Source organism: Mytilus trossulus, chromosome 8 (assembly GCF_036588685.1).
Source record: "Mytilus trossulus isolate FHL-02 chromosome 8, PNRI_Mtr1.1.1.hap1, whole genome shotgun sequence".
In the NCBI taxonomy this organism is placed as follows: Eukaryota; Metazoa; Mollusca; class Bivalvia; order Mytilida; family Mytilidae; genus Mytilus; species Mytilus trossulus.
The window spans coordinates 32,107,933-32,134,258 of NC_086380.1; the positions used below are offsets into that span (position 1 = coordinate 32,107,933).

General features: G+C 33.0%; 2 protein-coding genes across 3 annotated transcripts; both read right to left on the minus strand.

The window, feature by feature from the left end:
- Positions 1-533: 533 nt before the first annotated feature.
- Positions 534-21,156, minus strand: LOC134681829 (cyanophycinase-like). Of its 2 annotated transcripts, none has more exons than XM_063541467.1 (6): positions 21,057-21,156; positions 13,715-13,950; positions 12,431-12,564; positions 11,306-11,438; positions 2,753-2,894; positions 534-1,088 (listed from the first exon to the last, which is right to left on the minus strand). In XM_063541467.1, exons 2-6 carry the CDS (start codon positions 13,855-13,857, stop codon positions 609-611), a joined length of 1,032 nt encoding a protein of 343 aa, XP_063397537.1. In that variant the 5' UTR covers positions 13,858-13,950; positions 21,057-21,156; the 3' UTR covers positions 534-608. The 2 variants fall into 2 exon arrangements, with proteins under 2 accessions (XP_063397537.1, XP_063397536.1); XM_063541466.1 differs by lacking the exon at positions 21,057-21,156 and adding an exon at positions 15,660-15,838.
- LOC134727586 (transcription intermediary factor 1-alpha-like) lies at positions 17,977-19,617 on the minus strand. Its single transcript, XM_063591965.1, has one exon. The coding sequence runs from the start codon at positions 19,615-19,617 to the stop codon at positions 17,977-17,979; it is 1,641 nt and encodes a 546-aa protein (XP_063448035.1).
- Positions 21,157-26,326: the final 5,170 nt, after the last annotated feature.

The following is a 26,326-nucleotide window of genomic DNA, read 5'->3' on the forward strand; positions in this document are numbered from 1 at the left end:
TTTTATCGAGAAAAAAAAAGGGGGGGACTGAGCGGAACAAATTAAGATTATTCATGTCTGTTTAAGCTTCCTACTTAGAGAAACATCTCAATTGAATGTTATTTTGTAATGTTAATTCGATGTCAATGTCTACAAGAATGATTTATTTATCGACATTGTTTTTGAAGGGAGTAACAAGCTGTCGGGTTGTATCTTTCGATGTTCTCCGGACATATCCTCATGATATAGATAAGCCATATTATACATTTATGTATCGAATGGACTGCAAAAATTTGTTAAGGTTGATTCTGATAGGTTTAAAAAGTCACGTGTGAAATAGTCAGAAGTGAAATTACATATTGATAGTTGTTAGATCTCATATGTAGTATAACGTAATCAGAGATCAATATTTTAATTAGATTGATTAGAGACCTGATCTATGCTTTTTAAAAACAGTAAAACCCTCATTGACAAACGACAACCCGCAAGGACAGCAAATTCAATTTGCTTCCTTCCTAATACCCTTTTAGATGACATTCAGTACATATGCTATTATACTTTATTTTAGAATACAAAAACATTAGAATATTATTAATGAGTGTTTCATGAAGGGTCCTTTGTGCCATTGTTCATCCTAACGACGTAATATTCACTTGTAAATTTGTATACGAAGTAATATCATTGGTTTGCAAGTCTTGGCCTCTTTCTGTATATCCTTTAGCTCCTGTCCCAGATCGTGACATATACACCCGGAATGTAGGATTATGTTCATATGTGTCACCATAACTAACGTTGTCAAGTTTTGAATCAAATAAACTTTTGGCAACCTTTACAAATTCTGGATAATGAACCGGAAATGGCTCATTAGAGTGGCTTATTGTTATATTAGTGTTGAAAATATCTGTTGATGTCATCGCACGACTGTTTCTTTCAAATCCAATCATAGGTGATTTTGTTGACGAGAATATCATAGTTTTGTTTTTCAAAAAGAGGCTGTCACCATGTGTCAAGTAGTGTACCATAACATTTGTAATGCTGTAGGAATGATATTTTGCTGTTATATTTGACTGTGATACATCCGCGAAAAATACACCTTTATATCCAATTACCTGAAATCAAGAAAACATTAAAAATGATGAGGAAATTTATTGAAATTAAAAACTCTACACAGAATGTTTTATAATTCATTGCTGGAGGGCATATCCATGTTTTCAAAACAGCACTGACAGCCTAAAATTCAAAAGAGTTGATTCCTTTTCGAGAGTGTATTGCCATCATCAGTGTTCGTTGTTTAGTGTTTGTCTTAATGCTTGTGTCTATCCATAATGTTTTCGACTGAGAACTCGATTTCAGTTTTTTTTTCATTATCCCCTATTGCACTTAATTTCAACTTATTTCTGAAGTAATGCGGGGTTCACACATTGCCGATTATTGCTCCCGTTTGAGATCAGACAGCAATACGACACGAAAAGTGTAAAAGTCGGATTAGTATCCTCAATTATCTGGAATGTCCCATCATTATCTGAACGCAGTCATTTTAGTTCGTAACAGATTCTTACGGGTCGGGAAGGGTCCGAATAGTTCGACAAAACACCCCGACAGTTAGGTTCGTCCCGTAACATTCGGGACAACTCAGCCTATTTTGTCTAGTCGGATTACAATCGTGGCTATGTCGTGACAGATTCTGCTGTATCGGATCTAATACCGAACAATGTCTTGTTTATTCTGGACGGTGTCCTGTGGAACGGGAATGATCTGGAGTATTTTTTCATAGTTGTTTTTTCTGCCGATTGAGTCCAGATTGCATCCGGATCTTGTCGATTGCGAACCGTTTTTTGCCGAAACTGTTCCGAAACAGTCCCGTTATTAATACGAAATTAATCAATGATACCCACGTCAGAGTCCCGACATTTACAGAATGCAATACGACTGCATGAGTCCAGACAAAGCCGTTTGCAACGCGATAGAGCGGACGGTGATAGGAATTACGTTCCGACAGTACCTGATCATCCCGAAAATGCCGACAGTTTTCTAACGGATATCTTCCGTCAGCGTCGGTTCACTGTCTGGTCACTGTCTGATCTCTGTCGGATTACGTTCGGTAGAGTCGGGACGTAGTCGTGACATACTCGGTCGAATTTTACCTGGCGAAAAATACAAATCGGGTTAGAAGCGGATTCAGAACGGGATTATCGGGACTAATTCGCTTAGAAACGGTTGAATATCCTCGCTTCCTGAACACTATCTGATTGTTGTCGTGATCAAATTATTTTTTTTTTACATATTTTGATTTAATTTTGAATTTCCATCCACGATTCACAGGATCTTGACCAGACTTTTGATAAATTTTAATCGGGAATGGTCCTGTCGAGGACGGTAGTAAAAATCGTGAATGTGTGACCCCAGCTTAACGTAAATTTTGGAACTCAAAATCGAGTTAACCAAACCTAGTACGGAATTTAAAAAGTCAATACAGTAAATTTAGATATTATTGTTGTGTCTTTATTATTACGAAAAATGCGATTATTTTAGAAATCGCAATAATTCTGACTAGTATTTTTAACTTTTATATGAATTAAACAGGATTTTTCTCAATATCGCAAAAATTCAAATTGCATTTTAGGGTAAAATTACAAAATCGTAATAATAAATGGACGCAATAATTTCTAAATGTTCAGTACTACTTTTATCGTATTATAATCATTAGAATAGAGGACCAGAATTTTGATACGTAAATTTGGTGGAGCTAAATATCGCTGACTTAAAATATTACCTCAGCTTTCTCGTTTTCAGTACCAACATTGGTAATAACCATGGCTGTATCTTCGTCAATACCAAATCCCCAATCAGTACCATGATGTAAATGATGAGTGTCTGATAAAAGTCGTATTAATCGTCCCTCTCGTCCTCGATCACTAGAAGATAAGATAAGATAAGATAAGATATATGTTATTTCCAATAGTGGACCCATTACGGGCATAATCAGTACATTAATTTTTTTTATCAAACAATTGCAATAGACAATAAAAAATAAAAATAGAAATACGTTTGACAAAAAACATGAAATATAAATTGAGTTAATAATACATGTAGTCGCATGTCAAAACCTGTATGTTTAGTGATTATTGACCATGCACCAGAAGCAGCATCACATCCATTATAGAAAGAAAAAAAACTTTGAGTTAATAGGTCCTTCCTCGTGGCTGATGCATATGAGCAAATAGCATTGTTGTTCATATGCAGGAGTCACCAAGGGCAGGTGCTTAAAGGATACTCATAGTATGTAAATAAGAGCATACTAGATAAATACAATGCGGTTATCATTCGTAAACTTATTGATCTTATATAGATATAAGAACATCAATATGAAGTACGATTGCCAATGAGAAAACTCTCCATCAAAAATTTGCAAAAGTTAACCATTGTAGATCAAAGTACTGTTTTCAACACGGATCATTGGCTCACACCAAACAGCAAGTTATAAAGCGCTCCAAAAATGACTAGTGTAAAACTATTCAAACAGTCAAGGCCACAACTACCCTTGAGGCAAGTGAGGCAGTTGCCTCACTAAAATTTCAACCCTTTTTTTTATACATATATATAAATAAAATAGTCATTTGTTGTTCTGTCTCAACCTTAATTTGTATAACTTGTCATCATTCCTTTTAAATTATTCCTCCTGGATATAACTCAGCATCTCAACGGGTGATGTTTCTCGATAATTAACCTATTAACGATAATCATCATGGATCTTTAGTTAAATCAGAAAAAGGAAAAAGCGACACCTAAGGTAAAGAAGGAACAATTCTAGTAAACTAATTTTTTTTAACAGAGCATTGCATATAACTTCATTAGGATAAGAAGACTGACAAATCAAGTACTGATCTTCAGAAGGGGGCAGTCCTGTCTGCGTATTCATTGTATATTCAAGTCCAAACTGAATTTTTTTCCCTCAAATTTTTTTTTCCTGAAATTGTTTTTTCCTCAAAAAAAAATTTTCCTCAAATTTTGTTTCCTTAAACTGTTTTTTCGTTTCCTTTTTCGATTTTTATTTCCTTATTCGGTTTCTATTGCCTATTTCGATTTTCATTTCCCTGTTCACTATCTTTTTCCTTATTCGGTTTCTTTTTCCTGATTTGATTTTCATTTCCTCATTCGGTTTCATTTTCCTTATTCGGTTTTCTTTTCCTTATCTGGTTTCTATTTCCTTTTTCAATCTTCATTTTCTTATTCGATTTTCATTTCCTTATTCGGTTTCTTTTCCCTTATTCAGTTTCTATTTCCTTATTGGATTTTCATTTCCTTATTCAATTTTCATTTCCATTTTCGGTTTATATTTCCTTATTCGGTTTTCATTTCCTTATTCGGTTTCTATTTCTTGACTTTGGACAGATGCAAACAAAGGCAGCGGGTTTAAACGTATCAACCTGTCAACGTTACCTAAAACAATAGTGTAACATCACAACATAGAAATACACACTATATAATATCAATTGGAATGGCTTAAGGTGGTATGGGTGTCTTTCGCCATCTTGGATTGTAAAAAACAGAGAATCTAAGGTCCATATTTTCTATGAAGTTAGCAAAATTGAATGCAGGAATGCAGATATTTAATGTGAATTTTCATTTAAAAGAACCAATTTATAAGAATATAACTTTGAAATATTAATATTTTTACAAGTGTAGATTATTTATGGTTTTTTTTTAATATTTTCAAATTGGCATTTTAAGGGGAGGTAACTCCAAAACAGTGCATTTTCTGAAGGACTCTACGTGACTTCCGGTGCAGCAATGGATGCATGAACTAAAATATGCTGTAAGGTAACAAAATCGATGATCATCGACCGGTTTAAACGGATGATTCCATATTTTATTATGAAGATTGACGTTTCCATATAATTTTAAAGAGTATGTAACTTTGAAGTTTGACGAATCCATATAACTTTAGATATTTACCGTAACTGAAAATGCCGCCAAAAACTACGAAATCCGGCAAACACTTTTCCGACCTTTGCTCGTTTATTAAGGACAAATGCAATGATATTAAATCTGATAACGCATCAATTGACGATACATTAACTGCTGTAAATGACAGATGTGTTAGAGATAGTGAAAAATTGACCGAATCTGAAAAGACTGCTATGAACGTTATGTGTATGCTTATGCCGATGGTCGATGCTCTCATTTCAAGTAAACGGGATGAGACGCTTGTGCTTCACGAAACTAAAATAAACAGACTACAAGCAGGAATGAGGAACTAAAATAAACAGACTACAAGCAGGAATGAGGAATAACGAGTATTCAATGGACGCTTTGGCTCAATATTCCAGGAAGGAAAATGTACGCGTTTCGGGCATCAAGGAGGTGAATGATGAAACGGACGAGAACATCATTGACTCTATTTTAAATATTGGAGCTGCCATGGACTTTCAGTTGAACCCTGTAACAATCGTGGATGCCCATCGTATGGGAAAAAAGTCTCCGGGAAAAACCAGACAAATTATCATTCGCTTCGCCAACCGTGCTACAAGGAACCGGTTCATAAGTAATCGTCGAAAGCTTAAACAGTCCGAGGATTTCAAGGGTGTGTTTATCTCTGACGACCTAACGCCTCTAAGATTCAAGTTATTCCAGATGGTGCGAAAACTGGAAGATGTGAAAAACGCTCATACACGGGACGGGAAGACTATATGCACGTTGAAAAATGGGACTAAAGCCATAATTGAATCTCCCGATGACCTTTTTAAACTTGGGATTGACGAGATTGATCACCATGCTCTTGGATTAACTGAACTATAGAGGTGCAGTGAAGGGGAATACTCCGAAAATGACGACTCCTTAAATTCTGATTCTGTGAGTGACGTTACGCGCAGTTCGAATGGTGGAAATGATGTAAATATTACGCAGAGTGATACCGAAAGTGAAATTTCTTTTTCAGATTCATTTTTGAAAATAAAAGTTTTGTCCCTTAATGTTTGTGGCCTAGCTTCTAAATTAGGTAACCCTGATTTTGTAGAATTTATATCATTGTATGATGTAATATGTTTAACAGAAACAAAAATTGATAAGTATGATGTTATTGATGTTGATGGTTTTTCTTTGTTACCTTCTGTTGTCAGACAAAATTGTAAATCTAGGTCTTGGGGTATATGTGTTCTAGTCAGAAATTGTTATTATAAATATGTTCAAATTAATGATCAAATTACATGTCCTAGTCATTGTGTGTTATGGTTTACTATTGATGACAAATTACTGTTTGAAAAAACTTTATTTGGTGTTGTTTATATTCCACCTGAAAATAGCCTTTATAGTAATATTGATATGTTTACTGAAATAGAAGATATTATTGTAGATACAAACTTGCAGGTCTGCTTACTTGGTGATTTCAATGCTCATACTAAAAATGCTAATGAATATGTTGATATTGATAACCATATACTAAATGCTTGTAATATTGCAAATGATGATCAAAATTTGATAAACAAACTGCATATTCTGGAAGAATGTAATGTGTCTCCTGTTCGCTACTCTAAAGATAATGGTAAAATTGATCATTACGGCAAGAGATTACTGAATTTATGTAAAAGTACTCAATTGTTCTTTGTAAATGGTCGTTTTGGTGCTGACAAGGGTGTAGGTCAAACTACATGCAACAATTCTCTAATAGACTATGTAATTGTAACTCCTGAATTATTTAGGGCTATTGTAGACTTTGATATATTGTCATATGATCCTATTCTAAGTGATGTGCATAAACCTGTATGTTTAAAATTATGTTCAAATATTAGATCTGACTGTGTTCAGTGTGGCGTCACTGGTAGTTCTAGATCTGACTGTGCTCAGTGTGCTGATACTACCAGTAGATCTGACTGTGTTCAGTGTGGAGAAAAAAGTGATAATGAATCACATATCAAACCTAAATGGTTTAGAGACCGGGCTGCAGTATTCCAAGACAACCTAGATGTTAACAAAATAGATGAACTTTTAGTTAGACTGGGAGACATTGATCCCAAAAATACAAACATTGTAACAATTAATGATATAGTTGAAAATTGTAATAGTATTATTAAGAATGCTGCTGAATGTGCTGATATGTTGATTAAAACTACTAGCAATGTCAAGAAACATGGTTGTAAAAAATATAATCATTGTAAAAAATATTTTAACAGTGAATGTTATACAAAACGCAAAGCTTATCGTAAAGCAAAAAAATACCATTATAGAGTACGTTCTGTTGTTAATCACAATGATTTGGTACGTAAAAGCAAGGAATATAAGAATATACTGAAAAAACAATTTTGTGAATTTCAAAAGGCGTTTATAGGTAAACTCAGAGGTCTGCGTACCTCAGATCCTAAATCATACTGGTCACTACTAAATAAAGGTTGTGAAAAAGGTAAAGCTACTCAGCAAAAAGTAGCTATGAATGTATTTTTTGATCATTTTAAAAATTTAAACAATGTTGTAAATGATATTGATATTGTTTTACCAGATAATGTTACAGAATATAATACTGTTATTAATGAGCCTATAAGTGAAAAAGATGTGTTAGATGCTATAAAAACATTAAAGAACGATAAAGCTTGTAGTAATGATATGATATTAAATGAATTTTTGAAACATGGAGCTGTCAAATTATTGCCTGTTTATGTCAAGATTTTTAATATTATTTTTGAAAGTGGTATTGTACCAGATTCTTGGTCTCAAGGTTTTATATGTCCAATATACAAAAGCAAAGGTGACCCCGCAAGTGCGGACAATTATAGAGGTATCACTATACTTAGTTGTTATGGAAAACTATTTACATGTATTCTTAATAACAGATTATTCAATTACCTTGAATGTTTGGGTTTATTATGTGAAGAGCAAGCTGGTTTTCGGAAAGGCTATGGTACTGTTGACCATATTTTTAACTTAAAATGTCTTATTGATATGTATTTATTTAGAAGGAAAAAACTGTACTGTGCTTTTGTAGATTATCGAAAAGCTTTTGATTCTGTAAACAGGGTATTATTATGGCAAAAACTGTTACGTAATGGTATTGACGGTAAAATGCTTATCATTGTACAAAACTTGTATAAAAATGCTAAGTCTTGTGTTAGATCTGGTAGCAACTTTTCAGAATTTTTTGCCTCCAATGTAGGAGTTAGACAAGGTGAGAATCAGACAAGGTGAGAATCTCTCACCTTTATTGTTCTCAATTTTTCTAAATGATTTGACAGATTTTTTGTCACATGCTTATAATGGTCTCTCTGATATATGTAATATGTCTCATTTATTATTTGATAATGATGATATTGAAGTTTTCTTTAAATTGTATTTGTTATTATATGCTGATGATACTGTTATATTTGCTGAGTCTGCTACTGAATTACAATCTGCATTAAATGCCATGTACTTGTATTGTGAAACATGGAAGCTTAGTGTTAATGTAGCCAAAACCAATATTGTGATATTTTCTAAAAACAGACAGGGTGAAAACACTCAATTTTTCTATAACAATGAACCAATAGCTGTGTTAGATGATTTTCTATATTTGGGTACAGTTTTTTCTAGAAAAGGTACTTTTCACAATAATAAGGCTAGACTTGTACAACAAGCTAGAAAAGCTATGTTCTATGTTTTATGTAAAGCGAGAAAGCTTAGTTTGCCAATAGATATTTTGTTACAATTATTTGATGCAATGGTGGCACCTATTTTGTTATATGGTGCAGAAGTATGGGGTTATGAAATAATGACATTATTGAGTCTTTGCATTTAGAATTTTGCAAGTATATATTAAAGGTTAAAAAATGTACGCCAAATTATATTGTATATGGCGAACTTGGTAGAACACCCATGTCTATATGTATTAAAGCTAGAATGGTTGGTTTTTGGCAGCGAATTTTAAATGGCAAGAAAGAGAAAATATCTCGAACATTGTATGATATGTTGCATAAACTGAATGAAGGTGATGTGTACCATTCTAAATGGTTATTATATATAAAAGATATTTTAATTGAATTTGGTTATGGAAATTATTGGTATGACCAATCTGTATTAAGAAATATAAATCTGTCTAAAAATGTAAAGCAAGTTCTTCATGAAAAATTTGTAGAAGGTTGGAAATTACAAGTATATGACTCACCGAAGTGTATAAATTACCGTATTTATAAATCTGATTTTAAATTTGAGAATTATCTCACTGTACTTCCACCTGATTTAATGTATAATCTTACTAAGTTTAGATGCGGTAGCCACAAATTGCCAATTGAAGCTGGTAGATTTTTTAGTATCAATAGAGCTGAAAGAATTTGTGATCTTTGTAATAAACAAGAACTGGGTGATGAATTTCATTATATATTTAATTGTAACTTTTTTACTCAAGAAAGACTAAAGTTTATACCTGATCATATATATAAAAACAAAAATACTGTAAGCTTGTCAAATTTAATGAGTAGTCAAGATAAATATGTACTTGTTGGGTTGGCAAAATTTTGCAAAATTGTTATGTCTGTATTTAAATGATAATATATGGATATTACTCTTTCATCTGCATACACCTACTTCATATGTATATATGTTAGTTCATGCATTACTGTTGTTTGTTAAATTTATTGTTTGTTAAATTTATTGTACTATTATGCCTCATGTGAGGCCTTTAGTGAAAATAAAAGTTTCAAGTTTCAAGTTTACATGAACTTTTCCTATTTTGTCTTTTAGCAGGAAAAAACGTACGGTGACCCTATCTTTTCTTTTGGTATTCTCAAAGCATTGTCTGAAAGCAATCTTTTCCTAATTTATTTTACAATTCTATCATTTTGTTTAGTTTCTATTCACAAAATGTTGTCTTTTCCTGTATAATCCATACAAAATTTGTCATTTTGTCACAACCTGTAGCTTGAGAAAATGCGCGGTGACCTATCATTTTTATATTTTTGAACATGTATCAATATTTTTGAACATGTATCAATAGATACTACATTTTGACAAAGTATGAACAAATTCTATCATTTTTATTTTAGACTCCCATACCACCTTAACTCAAACAATAGACATATTAACAAAATGGAAATGCCACGATGTAAAACACGATCAATAATATAGGGAATAAAATGTTAAACAATATCCAAAAGACAACCATAACCTTGGGGAACATGCAGTCAAATAAAATAATTATGTAAGCTTGTCAAATTTAATGAGTAGTCAAGATAAATATGTACTTGTTGGGTTGGCAAAATTTTGCAAAATTGTTATGTCTGTATTTAAATGATAATATATGGATATTACTCTTTCATCTGCATACACCTACTTCATATGTATATATGTTAGTTCATGCATTACTGTTGTTTGTTAAATTTATTGTTTGTTAAATTTATTGTACTATTATGCCTCATGTGAGGCCTTTAGTGAAAATAAAAGTTTCAAGTTTCAAGTTTACATGAACTTTTCCTATTTTGTCTTTTAGCAGGAAAAAACGTACGGTGACCCTATCTTTTCTTTTGATATTCTCAAAGCATTGTCTGAAAGCAATCTTTTCCTAATTTATTTTACAATTCTATCATTTTGTTTAGTTTCTATTCACAAAATGTTGTCTTTTCCTGTATAATCCATACAAAATTTGTCATTTTGTCACAACCTGTAGCTTGAGAAAATGCGCGGTGACCTATCATTTTTATATTTTTGAACATGTATCAATATTTTTGAACATGTATCAATAGATACTACATTTTGACAAAGTATGAACAAATTCTATCATTTTTATTTTAGACTCCCATACCACCTTAACTCAAACAATAGACATATTAACAAAATGGAAATGCCACGATGTAAAACACGATCAATAATATAGGGAATAAAATGTTAAACAATATCCAAAAGACAACCATAACCTTGGGGAACATGCAGTCAAATAAAATAATTATGTTCATTAAGACTTCTACTTATTGAAAATACAAATAAGAACCAAATAGTATATCTTTTAAAAAAGATAATTCACTTCAAGAAAAGTTGAATTCGGGAAGTTTATAATTGATTAATTGTGGCTCGATATGACAATTTAAGCAGGTTAGATAATAAAGCTGGTAAAATATAATTTGCAACGTGTGTCAATCGGGATCTTTAATATATATATAATTAGAAATATAGTTTTGACGTCTTTTGAGGTATTAAAAGAACTAGATATCAGCGGACAGATCTTGAATTTTTAAAGGGGTCTGGATTATTACAATTATGATAATTCGTGAAAATGGAATGTTAACTGCCGAGCAGAACGAAACACATTTTTTTCTTTCAATTTTATGCTGAAAGAGATGTGTCTTCCCCTGAATCTGCCACTGGATATTACCTAAAATGTGCATCGATAATAAAACCATCCAAAAGTCCTAATCCACCATCTTTGTCATACAATTGATAATCTCTGTCACTCACTTCTGATCCATCATACGTACCAAACTGTAGTGCATTGTAACTAGATCCAGCTGCAACACAGAATGGGAATGTATTAATATATGAAAAAAATGAAGATGTGGTATACACATGTAATTGCCAATGAGACAACTCTCCACAAGTGACCAAATAACACAGAAATTAAAAACTGTAGGTCACCGTACGACCTTCAACAATGAGCAAAGCTATATGTTTATATACAACAATATTATCGGACCACAGATGAATTATCACGTTGTGATTGGTTAAACGCCGTCACGTGGTGACCCCCTATGAGACCGTATGGGGTTAGTAAGTTTCATATGGGGTTCATGACGCGTTAATGGCGACGTCATCTATTAATGTTGTTGTGTTGCATTGTTTATTTTTCAACAAAACGCCGCTAAAAACTCCAGCGTCCGGTAAATTCGTTATACGGTTAACTACTGACCCCCTACGGATCCATAGAGGGTGAATAAAAGTCATAGGGGACTCGGCCTCCGGCCTCACCCCCTATGGATTTTACTAACCCTCTATGGATCCGTATGGGGTCAGTAGCGAACCATATAACTTATAATGTCGACCAACGACGTGAATGCAGTTTTAGAATCTTGAGGTGGGCTACTCACTTAGGGAGCTACCATTTGATTTTTATGGGGATGAAATTTGAACAAAATAGTCAGGACAGGAGTTTTGAGTAAAGGCAGGATGAGACACTTGCAAAACAAAAGTCAGGATGACAATTTATGTAAAAAAAGTTAGGATAAACTAAAAAAAAAAGCAGGACCGGATAGAGTGAAAAATAAAAAGGCAGGACAGAGATAACAACTAAAAAAAAATGCAGGACAAAATTTTTCATCCTAGCCCCCCATAAAAATCAAATGGTAGCTCCCTTAGGTATTCATTCTCTATTCTTCATCAAATTTTGCAATTTGTCTTTCATTTCTGCATTTCTTGTCCATTAAAACTGATCTGTAAACCCTAGTAAGACCAACTTTTAGTATAACGCGGTGTAAACATTAAAGTACTGTATACAACTACTTACTACCACCCCACACCATAACAGCTGATGGCATACATTCTGCCCCAGCACTGCTTCCTGATATGATAATTCCAGTATCAAACATCTCCTTTATAACAAGAAGCGCTGGTGACGGAACATGATTTTTATAAAACAATCTGAAAAGTAATGAAAGTATAACAATCCATCAATATGTTGTGCAAAAAAATAACATGATAAAGCCAACATCCAGGGGCAGAATTGTCTCGCTGTGTTGAAGACCCATGGTGGCCTGTACTGATTTTTACTCTTTGTTCGGGTTGTTGTTTCTTTCACACATTCCACATTTCCACTTTCAATTTGATTCTCTGCACATTTCTTTATTTTTTTTAAATGCATAACACTGGAATTGATTGCGGACACCCTCTTGTGCTCAAACAAATTATTGATGTCGTTGTTCATTTTTTCCGAATGATGGTTGCTTTTTCAAATTACAGCAGATCTTCTCACTTTTATATTAAAGGATTTGATTTATGCTTTTTGGTCGGGTTGTTGTCTCTCTGGCACATTTCCATTCTCTATACATTTTATTGCAACCATGGTATTCACCGATAAAACAAACTATGACAAACAAATGCATTTGAATAAAACCACAGAAACACTTTTTTTGTGTAGCAGCAAACCACTGCCGTTGAGTAACCCCATTACCACCATCCATCCGCTAAGTTAATTAACGTCTCGCTGACGTGGAGTAATGAGGAGACTGACATGATTGATGATGTAGAAAATATGTAAAACAACAATATTATCGTTTGGAATTGTATATCAATATTGCTTTTCAAATTCGTATTTCATTGGTACTTTTTACTGTTTTTTTCTCTCGAGTCACCTCCGAGTTTTTTGCAGACATAACGCGCATCTGTAGTAAATATTTTTAAGATGGGTTTATATGACTTGTTTACAGTCATCAAAATTATTAATTCAACTGAAACCTTAGGTTTTATCTATTTCTACATCCGCCTCAAAGATCAACATATCCAGCTAAAAATGGGTTCTTTTGCAGTATCTGAGTATGAAAATAGCCATTTAGGCTTGGAAGTAAAACATAATATATTGTGTAACTGTACACTAGGGTTAGGATGGGGTTTGCCGAATAGATAATAATTGGAGGATGACAAATATTGAAAAATGTACCAGCGAATATATGATATAGAGAAAAAGGGAGGCTAAAATATAAGGAATATAAATAATGGGAACAAAACAAAATGAAAAATAAACGAAGACCCGCTTCCATTCCAATCCAAATTCTCATGTATTTTATAAACTTACGATTCTATAACCCTCTCAGGTTCACCTCCTGCGAAGAATATACCTGTCTGCTGTTTAATCCTCTCTATAACAAGAGGATCAGAGTTAGCAGATGTATTGTTGACGTTTATGGGGATACAGTAAACTGAGTGAGCATGGTACATATCCAGAAAGACGTTTTGATAAAATGTACAGGTGGCATTAAAATCACCAGAAGCAGCTAACACTATACCTAGTTTTGCATGGTTTACGCCTCCCTATAAAAAAAAAAGAACTGTTGACTATATGTATCGTGAGGGAAAACTACAACTAAACACCGCAAATAATGTTAAAACGTAACTGGATATATATGAGAGTGTGGAGGGGCGCATAATCTTTTAATGTGATTTTTCTCTATGTTTTATATATTCTGTTCATAAAATCTCACTTGATGTTATGGGATACTGGGATGTTTTAAGTCCTTGACGATAAGGACCATTATTATCACCTATCGTATTCTTCTTTTGTTTTGACTAATATATGATGCCTTTTTTAAATAATATAGTTATACGTTTAAACTATTCTATTCTTTTTTTATCCATATAAATTAATTGATCCTTTAAATTGGATTTTTCTTAAAGGTTATCAATTTAACACAGCATTATAATCATTAAATATTGTTTTTCATCGGTACTAGTATTGATTTTGCTTATTGAAAAAAATAAAACATTACTAAATGATGATGTATGTTCAGCTAATTCAAACCCAAACGAATTATCTTGTCGATACTATTTTATTTTTTAGTCTCCGCACAAGGTCATGTATTTCTCATACTATTTTTGACATCTTTACACTAAATCAGTTGGATGTGTACTGCTTGATACTTTAGTCATAGAGACGTAACTCAATGTATTTTTTACTAACCTATACTACAATTATTTAGGTGTTTTGTGTTAGTGGCATGTGTGCCACTGACCCATCTTTTGTTTTAAGCCAATTTAAGCCAATTGCAACTGAATGCTTTTAATAGTATATTCTTATGTTTTGCCGTGACACCACTGTCATATGAAGGAGAAATATTAACAATTACAAACATGTTAAACCCTGCTAAATTGTGTATGTAACTGTCCTAAATCAGTAGCATGTAAACAATAGTTGTTATTGTAATGTGTAAGCTATGTTGTTTTAAAAGAGAACTTATCGCAAGTCGCACAATTGTTTCCTTTATTCCAGTATCATTGTCATCATCTTGATTGAATACTTCCAACTTTAAGTAAGGTTTCTCACATTACGTATAATCAGTGGGAATCTTATCAAAACTCATTACCAAATAATACAAGAGACAGGCGAAAGTTTAAAATACCAAAGGGAAATTCAAACTCATTTATAGTAGAACAACAAACTGACAGTCATTTAAAAAAACAAAGCGACCAAAAAATACATACAACATTTTGTCAAAATTCATCATAGAAAACTAAATAAAAATGAGAATGGAAATGGGGAATGTGTAAAAGAGAAAACAACCCGACCATAGAACAGACAACAACTGTCACAGAAGGTCACCACCAGGTCTTCAATGCTGCGAGAAATTCCCGCACCCGGAGGCGTCCTTCATCTAGCCAATAAGCAAATATGTATACTAGATTAGTGATAATGAACGCCATACTATACTCCAAATTGTACACAAAAAAACTAAAATTAGAAATAATACAAGACTTACAAGGGCAAGAGGCTCCTGACTTGGGACAGGCGCAAAAACGCGGCGGGGTTAAACATGTTTATGAGATCTCAACCCTCCCCCTATACCTCTAACCGATGTAGAAAAGAAAACACATACCAATACGCAAATTAAATTCTGTTCACGAGAAGTCCGAGTCCTATGTCAGAATATGAAACACGACTAGCAACACGAACCAAACAAGAAACAGGGGAAGATTTTAGGTGCAAATAATATTACTTCATATTATTTTAAAAGAAGTATACTCACTGCTAAACGAACAATTGTTCCGTAAATTTCCTTGTTATTGTCATCATAAATACCTCCACCTAAAACCAGAGTTCTTCCAAGGCGGTTCTTCTGTTGAAATTTTTCATCAATCAAAAATCCATTCACAGTTAAAAGAAGGACTAGTGAATAGTGACAAAACCATTCCATTTTAATACCGACTAAAGTTCTCAAGAGTTCAGATAAGATTTCAATATTGATTAAAGCTACAAACGTACTAGTGACCTAATACACAATGTTTGTATGTATATGAGGCCAACATTTAACGGATTCATGTTTTGAAAATGGCGGATTTATGGGGCTTGGGGCACGGGCCGGTCTTATGGAGCTACATATATTGAAAAGTATAAAATATCGATTAGTCCAACTCATAACTTTGTCTAGATTTTGTGTCCCCTTTTTAATAAACAAATCTTACAATTACCTCAGAGTGACATTTAAGAATATTCCAAGAAGTAATCTCTACTGTGTTTCAATAACAACAAACTTATCATAGATACCAGGACTAAATTGTGTATATACGCCAGACGCGCGTTTCGTCAACAAAAGACTCATCAGTGACGCTCGAATCCAAAAAAGTTCAAAAGGCCATCATAGTAATCACTGAAAATCTATACACAGTTTCCTGTGCACAATTTGGAAATTAGTATGGCGTTCATTATCACTGAACTAGTATATATTTGTTTAGGGGTCAGCTGAAGGACGCCTCCGGGTGCGGGAATTTCTCGCTACATTGAAGACCTGTTGGTGACCTTCTGCTGTTGTTGGGTTTTTTTTCTATGGTTGGGTTGTTGTCTCTTTGACACATTCCCCATTTCCATTCTCAATTTTATGGTTCGATATTGCAGTCATGTTTTCTTCATATTCAAACTCCTATTCATGCATCCTGTACCCTACACTATCACGAGCGTAAACCTACTGGATTCTTTCTTCATGCATAAAATGTCACCTCAGTGTTATATCTAAGGTCAATCTCCGAACGATATCTGACAGTCACTACATGTAATAAATACAAGATTTATTGAAAATAGTAAAATTTAACATTAAATTGCAAGGAAGAAATATTTACACAAACTTTAAGCTGTCTTTTGTATCAACCATTACCAGTTTAAACCCCCCACTTCCTAAATAAGGAAATGCTTGTACCAAGTCAGGAATATGGCAGTTGTTTTCCTTCGTTTGATGTGTTTGAGTGTGTTGCCTTTTTCAAATGGACTTTCTGTTTTGAATTTCTCTTGGGTTTGTTATTTTACTTTTTTTTGTATATGTGGAAGTGTCGTCAGAACAATTAGACGACATTTTCCTTGCGTTGAGTTTGCTGAAAAAAATGTTGAACTTAAAATAATTCAAGTGCATACTCCCTTATATGAACGACAATGATTGGCGAGCTAGTTCATATTTGAAAGGTTGGTCGGCTGACTTTTTTTTGATTTTTTTTTGCCTGTTGCTTATAGCAAAGCACGTTTTCTTGTACTTATATTACAGATCCAGTGTACTCTTATATATGCGGTTACAGCTATGTTGATTTTTTTGGCGCAAGTCAGGATAAGGTATTGTTTTGACATGAAAAGACTTTTTTTTCAATTTAAACGCAAGAAAGCATAGATATGAATGCTTGAAACTGCTAAATTAAAAATAAAGAAAGCATTGGGCTATGAATTAACGGTTTATTCCCTTAAAATGTATACATCAATGTTTATTTTACGACTATATTACCCGAGCAAAGATGTGTGGTTCACTGACGTATTTTATATCTTAAATTAAATATAATGTATCGTCGTGTCATATGTTTTCGTATGTCATATGTTTTCAGATAGATCAATATATTAATTATAGTTTGTTTTTTTTATGAGTGCTGTCTTTTTTTCAATGATATCATCCATGGTTAAACGGGGATAAGGTTGGCCTTTTCAACCTTCTCTTGTTAGAGCGTCACTCAAAAGTCTGTTAAAGACAAAGCGCTGGTCCATCGTACACAATTTTATATTCCTGGTACTATGATAAGTTTATTCAAAAGCTATTAATGTCCAATTAACTCTTCTCCAATTTTTAGGGATTGTCTCGTCCGTCGTCGTTATTTTTTCTTTCTTAATTAATTGATTGTTGTTTCAGTAAAATGTTTGTATAGACATTTTCAGCTTTTACATTTCTTGTTAAATTCTCTGCAGATAGCTTTTAACCTAAAATCATTGCCCATCTTTATGAAGTTTGTACAAATGAAAGAGTGAACATCAAATGCAACGCACACCATTGTCCAAAGAATTTGTCTATGGCCGTTAAGGAGTGCTAGGGATGTTTATTAGTCACAGTCAAAGATCCAAACTGACTTTCCAGACTCGTTTGATAAATACAGACTCTTGTAATCATGACTAAAACAGATAGCTATAGGATCCTTAATACCATCTTCAGCTGTTAAAATTACTTCACTTTCAGTTCCGTTTGGAGTCAAGCGATGTACATTATTTGACTTGCGCCCTACCACGTATACATTTCCGTTCCCATCCGTTGTAATTCCATCAGGGCTTTTTAATGTCGGTGAACTAAACGTGAAGATTATATTACCTTCCTTATCAATACAATACACCTTATCAAATGTATAATCTGAAAGATAAATGTGGTCATCTCTTGAATGAATATAGTATATTAAGCCATCACCTATTTTCAAAGTTTTAATGTGGTCCATGTTTGAATTAAGGAAATATATCTTAGAGGCTCCACCTACTACTAAATCATTATTATTCCAAGCAACGCCATAACTTTCATTAAATTGTGTATCAAATTTTGTTTTTGATTTCCTGTTTTCTATTATTTGTAATGACCCATTGCGAAGTGTTGCGACTATTTTACCAGATTTTGAGTGAACTGCAATATCCCATGGTTTTTTCTTTAAAACCACTTTGCTCGTACATTTTTTATCAGCGCTATATGTACATAGGGTATTGCCTAAGCATACATGTAACTCTCTGTCATCAAACGCAATACCGCTTATTTCTGCATAATCCATTTCAGGTTCTATTTTCAATTTCGAATTATAAGTTATTTTTTTCGGAGTCTTTCGAATCGGCATCATTATTTGTGCTCCAAATTGTTTTGTGTGCTTATGCTGAACATCACATGGTTCAGACGACACTTTGATTGAACCAAGTTCTTTTTCTCCAATGACATTTCTTTCTGTAAACTTTAAATCTAATTCACCCAGTTTTGATATGTCATCTTTTAAAGTTTGATCCTGATTTAAAAGCAGAACCCTCAACTCTTGAAGGAAAACAAAAGTCTGATTTTCCGAACCATTCTCTATCATAAATTGCAGTTGTTCGCTATATTCCTCAACTGTCGACTTGATATCTTTAGCACTATCTTTCTCGTTTGACAGCGTTGATATTGTTTCAATTTTAAGATCAGATAGTCCTTTCATAGCACATTTTTCCATTTCGTCTAATTTATTAATGATGGTTTCCTTAGATGCGGAAATCGATCCTGTTATTAAAGTAGCTTGTTCGTTAACCCTCTGTATATTTTCTTCTCTGTTTTGCATTGTTTCACTGGCGGTTGTACTAACTAGCTTTAAACCATCAGATATATCTGAAAAAAGTGCTGATGATTTCACATCCTTTGATGCTTCATTTAGAGGAAGAATCTTGTCACAAGCACGATGATCGACTGGAATACATGCATGGCAACACAATGTATCATGGTACGTGCAGAAGTACTCAAGGGTATAGTCTTTGTGTGTCTTACAGTATCTCTTGGCTGCCAAATCTTTCCGTTTCCCTGCAGATGAATCCTTCAAATCAACCAACTGATGTGTTGTCAAAATTTTTATAGTTTTATGAGCAGCAACACATTCATGACAGAGCGATTCCTCACAGTCCATACAAAATCTGACAGCATTTGTGCTTTTATCAACACGAAAACATCCATCACAACAGGGTGAGCTCATTTCTAAAACCCAAAAAAAATATTTACTTTATTCAGAAAATCATTTAAACTTATTATGCATTTTGAGGTAAACATTTATAATTCACGCTGTAAATTAATGGGATACGTTATGAAAGAAAAGAGTAAACCATGATCAGCATTCAGCAAGTTTAAGTTATAATGTAAATGAAGTGGAAATCGAAATAGAAATCCGTTACGTCATATTTAAGTCCGAATGTCGTTTATTTCAAATAAACTGCCACATGCATCAGCTATTGGTCATAACAGAAACTGACACCACCATTGAAATATAAGCAAAACAACAAATAGACAAACAGCAGTTCACAAAATACTGGAATAATGACAATGCAACTTGAAATCGTTCTGCATTTTAATACAAACTGCGATAAAATGAATATAAAAAAAACATTATAAATTTCAATCGTCCGAAGTGCTTATTGGATTTATGTTCATCATGATCGAAGATGAATATTTCAAAGCCAAACATGCATAAGAACCGACCCAGATGAAAAGCTATGTGCCCAAAAATGACAGAAAAAATAGCAAACTCCGTCTTAGGTATGCATCTACGCCTGAAGGAATTGAAACCATAGATATAATTTCTAAATACGTCTCTTCAATAATGTCTTAGAATGGCAGTTCTAGTAGATGGCCGATGACACTGGAAAACTAAATTAATTCTATGTACATTTATTCTGAACAAGGAACTATTGTATGACAAAGATTAATCTTGCCTGCGACACGTTTGCTTATGGGAAGCTATAAAAGCAAGATAGTTTGAAAATGAAAATAACTTTATCATGTTTATGCAACATTGTTTTCATATTTATACAGATATAGCTTCACTAAACAGTGAACCAGATTGTTCTTCCACTAAAATACAGTCCTCCCAGTAGAGTATTATCGTATCATTGACTTTCTATCGATATAAGAAGATGTGGTATGAATGCCAATGAGACAACTCTCTCATCCAAGTCACAATTTGTATTTATGTAAGCCATTTTGGTCAAAGTACGGTCTTCTAGAAAATTTTGAGTTACCTCAGAGTATGGATTTTGAAAATATATTCTAATCTGTATACTTAAAAAACTTTTTTTAAAAGAAACATAAACTGAAATTTATAATTAGATTATACAAGTCATTCTCTTCGGTGTTTATTTGTGTATGTATTTTAAGTCATATTTCTATCAAGTGATTATATATTTGAGACGCGACTTATATCATTATCTCAAAATATGAGTATAACCAAACTATTAAAACGGAAGATTACTATACATGACTATGTATACGTGATAAGGTTTATGACCCTTAACATAAACCGTATAAGTATATTGACTTTATATACTAGACAATGCTACATTGCCATTGATATAATGTATACAATAGTTGTTTGTGAACAGATTAAAATCAGTCTAATATATACATGTAATAAAAGCATACCTGAAAAATATGTTAACTGTACTTTGATTTTGTGAAATAACTCGGTTTGACGGCTAGTAGGTGGAAATTCTCCTTTCAGTTTAACCTAGTTTGTTTACATTTGATTCGTGTATTGTATGGAACACCGTACGTACAATTATATTTAAATATTTCATTTATGGAACGCCATCTAGGTATGTAAATTTGAAAGGTTGGTAGACACTATCACGACTATGTATGGACCAGGCGCCCAATAAAATGTGGTGTATACATTCAGGTACTTTCGAGTTAGTGCCACAAACTACATACTTAAAATTTGCATATATATATATAAACACAACAGACTGATCATTATTGATTTTATAAATAGTGTAAAGTCATTAAATGTAATACATCTACATGCATTTATCTCCAGCGTCAATCTAAACCTCTTTTATCGTAGCAACCTGCTCCGAGATGGAGCAACACTTCATGATATCAATTAGAGTTATTTAATTGCAGCATTTTAATAAACTAGCCAATGTTGAGTTGAATTTTTCATAATTGAAATTTAATAGCATGAGGTTACATGTTGTGATATTCAATCATCGTTAGTTCTTAAAATCAAAGGATACTTCAAATTAAACAAGATTAAATTGAATTCCATCCTGGCAAAAGTTAACTTCTATGCGTAACCAAAAAACGTAAACAATATCCCACAAGCTTTTAAAGTCATGGACATAACTTGACTAATTGGTGGATTCAGCAAAATATCTAGATGTAATAATCCACACACATATAAAGCATATTAGTAGTTAAAAAGTCAAATTTAACTAGGGCTTCATCTAAAAAAAAATCTGCACGACTGTCTACAAGAAACAAAAGCTGTATGCTACACACGCTTGTTAGATCATTGCTTGAGTTTGCATGCTCAGTTTTATATGACCCGTTTAACGACTTTAAAATACGTAAAGCTAGAAAGAATGCAAAACAAATCAAACTAGTTTTTAACGAACGACCTTCAACAAACCATCAGTGTAACTCTACAGTGGCAGCCGCTAACCGAGATGAGGACAAGATGTAAAGATGTGATGATGTACAGAATGTAACATTGCCTCGTAGTAATACCCGGCAACGCTAGAACTACATAATATATCAGTAGTAGCTGGAGGACACATACCACAACTTATTGTATCATTATCCAGAACATCAACATACGGGCATGCCTTCTTTCAGTATATGGATAATATCTCATTAGATGCTTTCAAGCAGGAGGACTTCAATAACTGCAGCATAATATCCCTTTATAGCACTATCAAGCTGTTTTTAACTTGCATCTGTTAATATGCACATTTTTTGTCAAACCAGTCAGCATCAGTTCGCTAGCTATAAAACCTAGTTTAATCAACCTTTTTCTACATAATGACATGATAGTAAGTTTGATGCGTTTGAGCTTTTTATTTTCCCTAATTTTGGGATTTTCCGTTTTGAATTTCCTTCAAAGTTTGGTATCTTTTTATTTATTTTTTTTACTTTTTATAGTACTTATACCCAATTAGAAGACTGCACTGTACTTAACAAAAAAAAATTAAATACTCATTTATGCATTTGTATCATAACTATTATCGAGGAGAATAAAAATTTTGATGAATAAACGAGTGCTCTGTTCTAATTCTTACCAAAATTCCTTGAAATATATAAACGGAATTCCTATTCGATCAATTGAATTTTATTGTTATTCAGTGACTCGTATTTTAAAATAATGCAGGAGAATTGAGTAGCTGTTGTGGTCATAAACGGCAACTCCCTCTGTATAGGATAGATTTTTACGCAAAGTCAATTATGTTTTAATGCATGTACTTATCAGTCTTTTTTTGCATGTATTTGTACTATATTCCAGTCATGTAATGTCATTTTAGCGGTATGTTTAACATTGCCATAAAGTACGGAGGTTTGGCTAGCAACAACACCAGGTCTTACCTACCCTTTTTTTATTAAAATATCATGTAACAAGTCAGGATTATGGCAGTTGTTATCTTACAGTTCTTTCCTTTGTATGATGCATTGTTGTTTGTTTGTGGTGCACTTCTGTGTTGTTTTCCTCTTATAGTTGATGTGTTTCTCTCGGTTTTAGCTTGTAACCCGGATTTGTTTTTACTGGCTCGACTTATTGATTTTGAACAGCGGTATACTACTGTTGCCTTTATTTGATTTTGAAGATAATATCGCGGATCATTTGTCATTACCTACTTAGCTGTTACTTTGTAATCAAGTAACACATGTGGACAATTGTGGTATTTTAAATGAATCCTCAATAACTTAATAATAACAAAAATATAAGAAACTGAAATAGTGCATAAGTTGCCTGTTGCTCAGATCGAAGTACCTGTTTTTTATGCTAAATTCAGAGAACCATGCAGTGTGATGTAACGTGATTAAAGGTATGTTGATTTTTTAAAAAAAACAAGATAATGCACATGTTTATTATTTACATGAATGCTACTTTATTTAGCAGAATGTAACATGTAAACCAATAGGGCTATACACGAGTGACTTTTATAGCAAGCGCACATGGTAAGATGACCTTTTATAAGTTCTTGTAATGTTTAATAGTCACAGTCAAAGATCCAAATTGACTTTCCAGATTCGTTGGATAAATATAGACTCTTATAATCCGGACTAAAACATATAGCTATAGGATCTTTAATACCCTCTTCGGCTGATAATACTATTTCACTTTCAGTTCCTTGAGGTGACAAGCGATGTACGTTGTTTGACTTGCGCCCTACAACGTATACATTTCCGTTTCCGTCCGTAGCTATTCCATCAGGCTTCTTCAATGTCGGTGAACTGTACGTAAAGATACTATTACCTTCTTTGTCAATACAGTACACCTTAGATAAACTTTCCAATCTTTTGCATGTATATAGTATATTACATTTGCGCCTATCTGTAAGGTTTTAACGTGTTCCATATTTGAATTCAAGAAATATATCTCAGCTTTTCCTCCGAGGACTAATTCATCATTAATCCACGCAACACCGTAAATTTTATCACTAAGTATATTAAACTTTGTTGTCGCTTCCATGTTTTCTATATTTTGCAATGAGCCACTGCGAAGTGTTGCAACTATTTTACCTGATTTGGAATGGATTGCAATATCCAATGGTTTCTCTCCTAAATCAACAGTACCCGTACATTTATCATCAGAGCTAAATTTACAGATCTTTTTGCTATTATGGAAACAAGCATATAATTGGTTTTCATCTGCTACAACACGCGTAACCATTATTCCATCCTTGTGAGATTCGTTTTTTTTCAATTTCTAATTTCCTTTTACGTGTGAACTTCTTTGGTGTCATTGTAATCGGTGACTTGATTTGTGCTCCTAATTGTTTTATATATGTATGCTTAAAATCACATGGGTTTGATGCCACTTTGAATGAACCAAGTTATTTTTCTCCAAGCACATTTGTTTCTGTAAAAGTGAAGACTTGATTCATCAAGTTTGGATATGACTTCGTCCTAGTTTGATCCAGATTTAGGAGCTTAAACCTCAACTCTGAACTAAAGTCTGATGGTCGTTTGTTTTCATCAATTGCCATTTTAATGATATATGCCTTATCTTTTTCATCCCACGTTTTTGATATAATTTCATTTTAAGATTTGAGAAGCTATTCAATTGATCTAGTTATTGCATTTTATTGTTCAATAACTCTGAATGTTTTCTTCTTTGTTGTGTTTTGTATCAATAGCTGTTTTACTAACATGTTTCAACCATCGAATATATCAACAATCAGTGCCAACATTTTCTCATCCTTTGAATCAAATTTGTTTATAAACACTAATTATCTATAACGTGCTGTCCCTATGACATACAAATCAAATCTAACACTGTTCACATTGTTTAAAATGTACAATAAACCTGCCTTATATCATTGATTCTAAAATAAGGGTTTGGATGAGGAACTCCTTGGACCATTAAAGACATTTTTTCTGTATTCTTTATTTATTTTGACCCTTATTCTCTTTATTTTATATTTAGACACCTTATTATTCATATTTCGACACCTTATTATTCATATTTCGACACCTTATTATTCATATTTCGACACCTTATTATTCATATTTAGACACATTATTATTCTCTATTCTGTAAACCACATCCAGATCCTAATATTGTGGATTCATTTTTATTTGTTGGATACCAATTTTCGTGGATTTCGAAGCACCCTATTAAGATTCCTATGTCCAAAATATGTCAAATTTTCTGTAGGGATTTATTTACCTTTGGCAAAACCTCGAAATTGCATATCCACGATTTTTTTTAGGATTCCTTAATCCACGATAATACATGAACCCAGGGTCTAAACTAATGACCCTACATGTGGTGAACTGTCCTTGTGAGTGATAGCTCTATTTTTAAAGAGAAAAAGTATGGGTTAAGGTGATGGGAACATGAAAACAAGAATACATTTTAATTTACCTATACCATACTATGTATCATATGTATTTCTTTTTTGCATGTCATTCTCTGTACCTTAGATTTAACAGTTCTCAAAGCATAAAGTATTGTATTGTGTAAAGAGTGTAAATCATGTTTTTACACTAAAAGTAACCATTTTAGTATACTAAAAATTCAGAAATTTATGCATGCATTTATTTTTGCAGTTTTGTCATTTTGGACTAAAATGTGATTTAATTTTTTTTTGATATTGAGAAAAATCATGTCTACCGGTAATTCATATAAAAAAATTCAAAATGCAAGTTTGAATTATTGTGATCACAACCCTGTCCCAAATTTCTCAATAAAAAAAACATTGCAATAACTTCTGAATTTACAGTACATATTTTTGCGTTTTGGGAGTCCTCAGTGGCTCAATGGTGTAAGTATTCTAGCTACCGTATCGCTAACCTGTCAACACTGAGATTTTGGGTTTGAATCCTGCATGGAATGGGTGCACAATACTCTTATTCTTATTGACTAGGATTGTTAATTTTCCTTTCACAGGTCAGTGGTTCTCTAAGGGCACTCCTGCTGGGCGCACTACGTTTGCACACATTTGTGGATTAAAATGTTTTACGTTTGCGCGCAGCTTTCGATTACATTTGCGTGCATTTATTTTACAGGTAAACTCAGGTAAATATATGTAAAAAAAGATTAAATCAAATTGTAATTGACTATATATTATTTTTATTTTCATAATAAATATGAATATCAATTATTAATTTTGAAAATATTTCTTAATTCAAATTATATAATGTTCATAATGAATTCTAAAACCAATTATAAAGTGATCATTATAAACTCC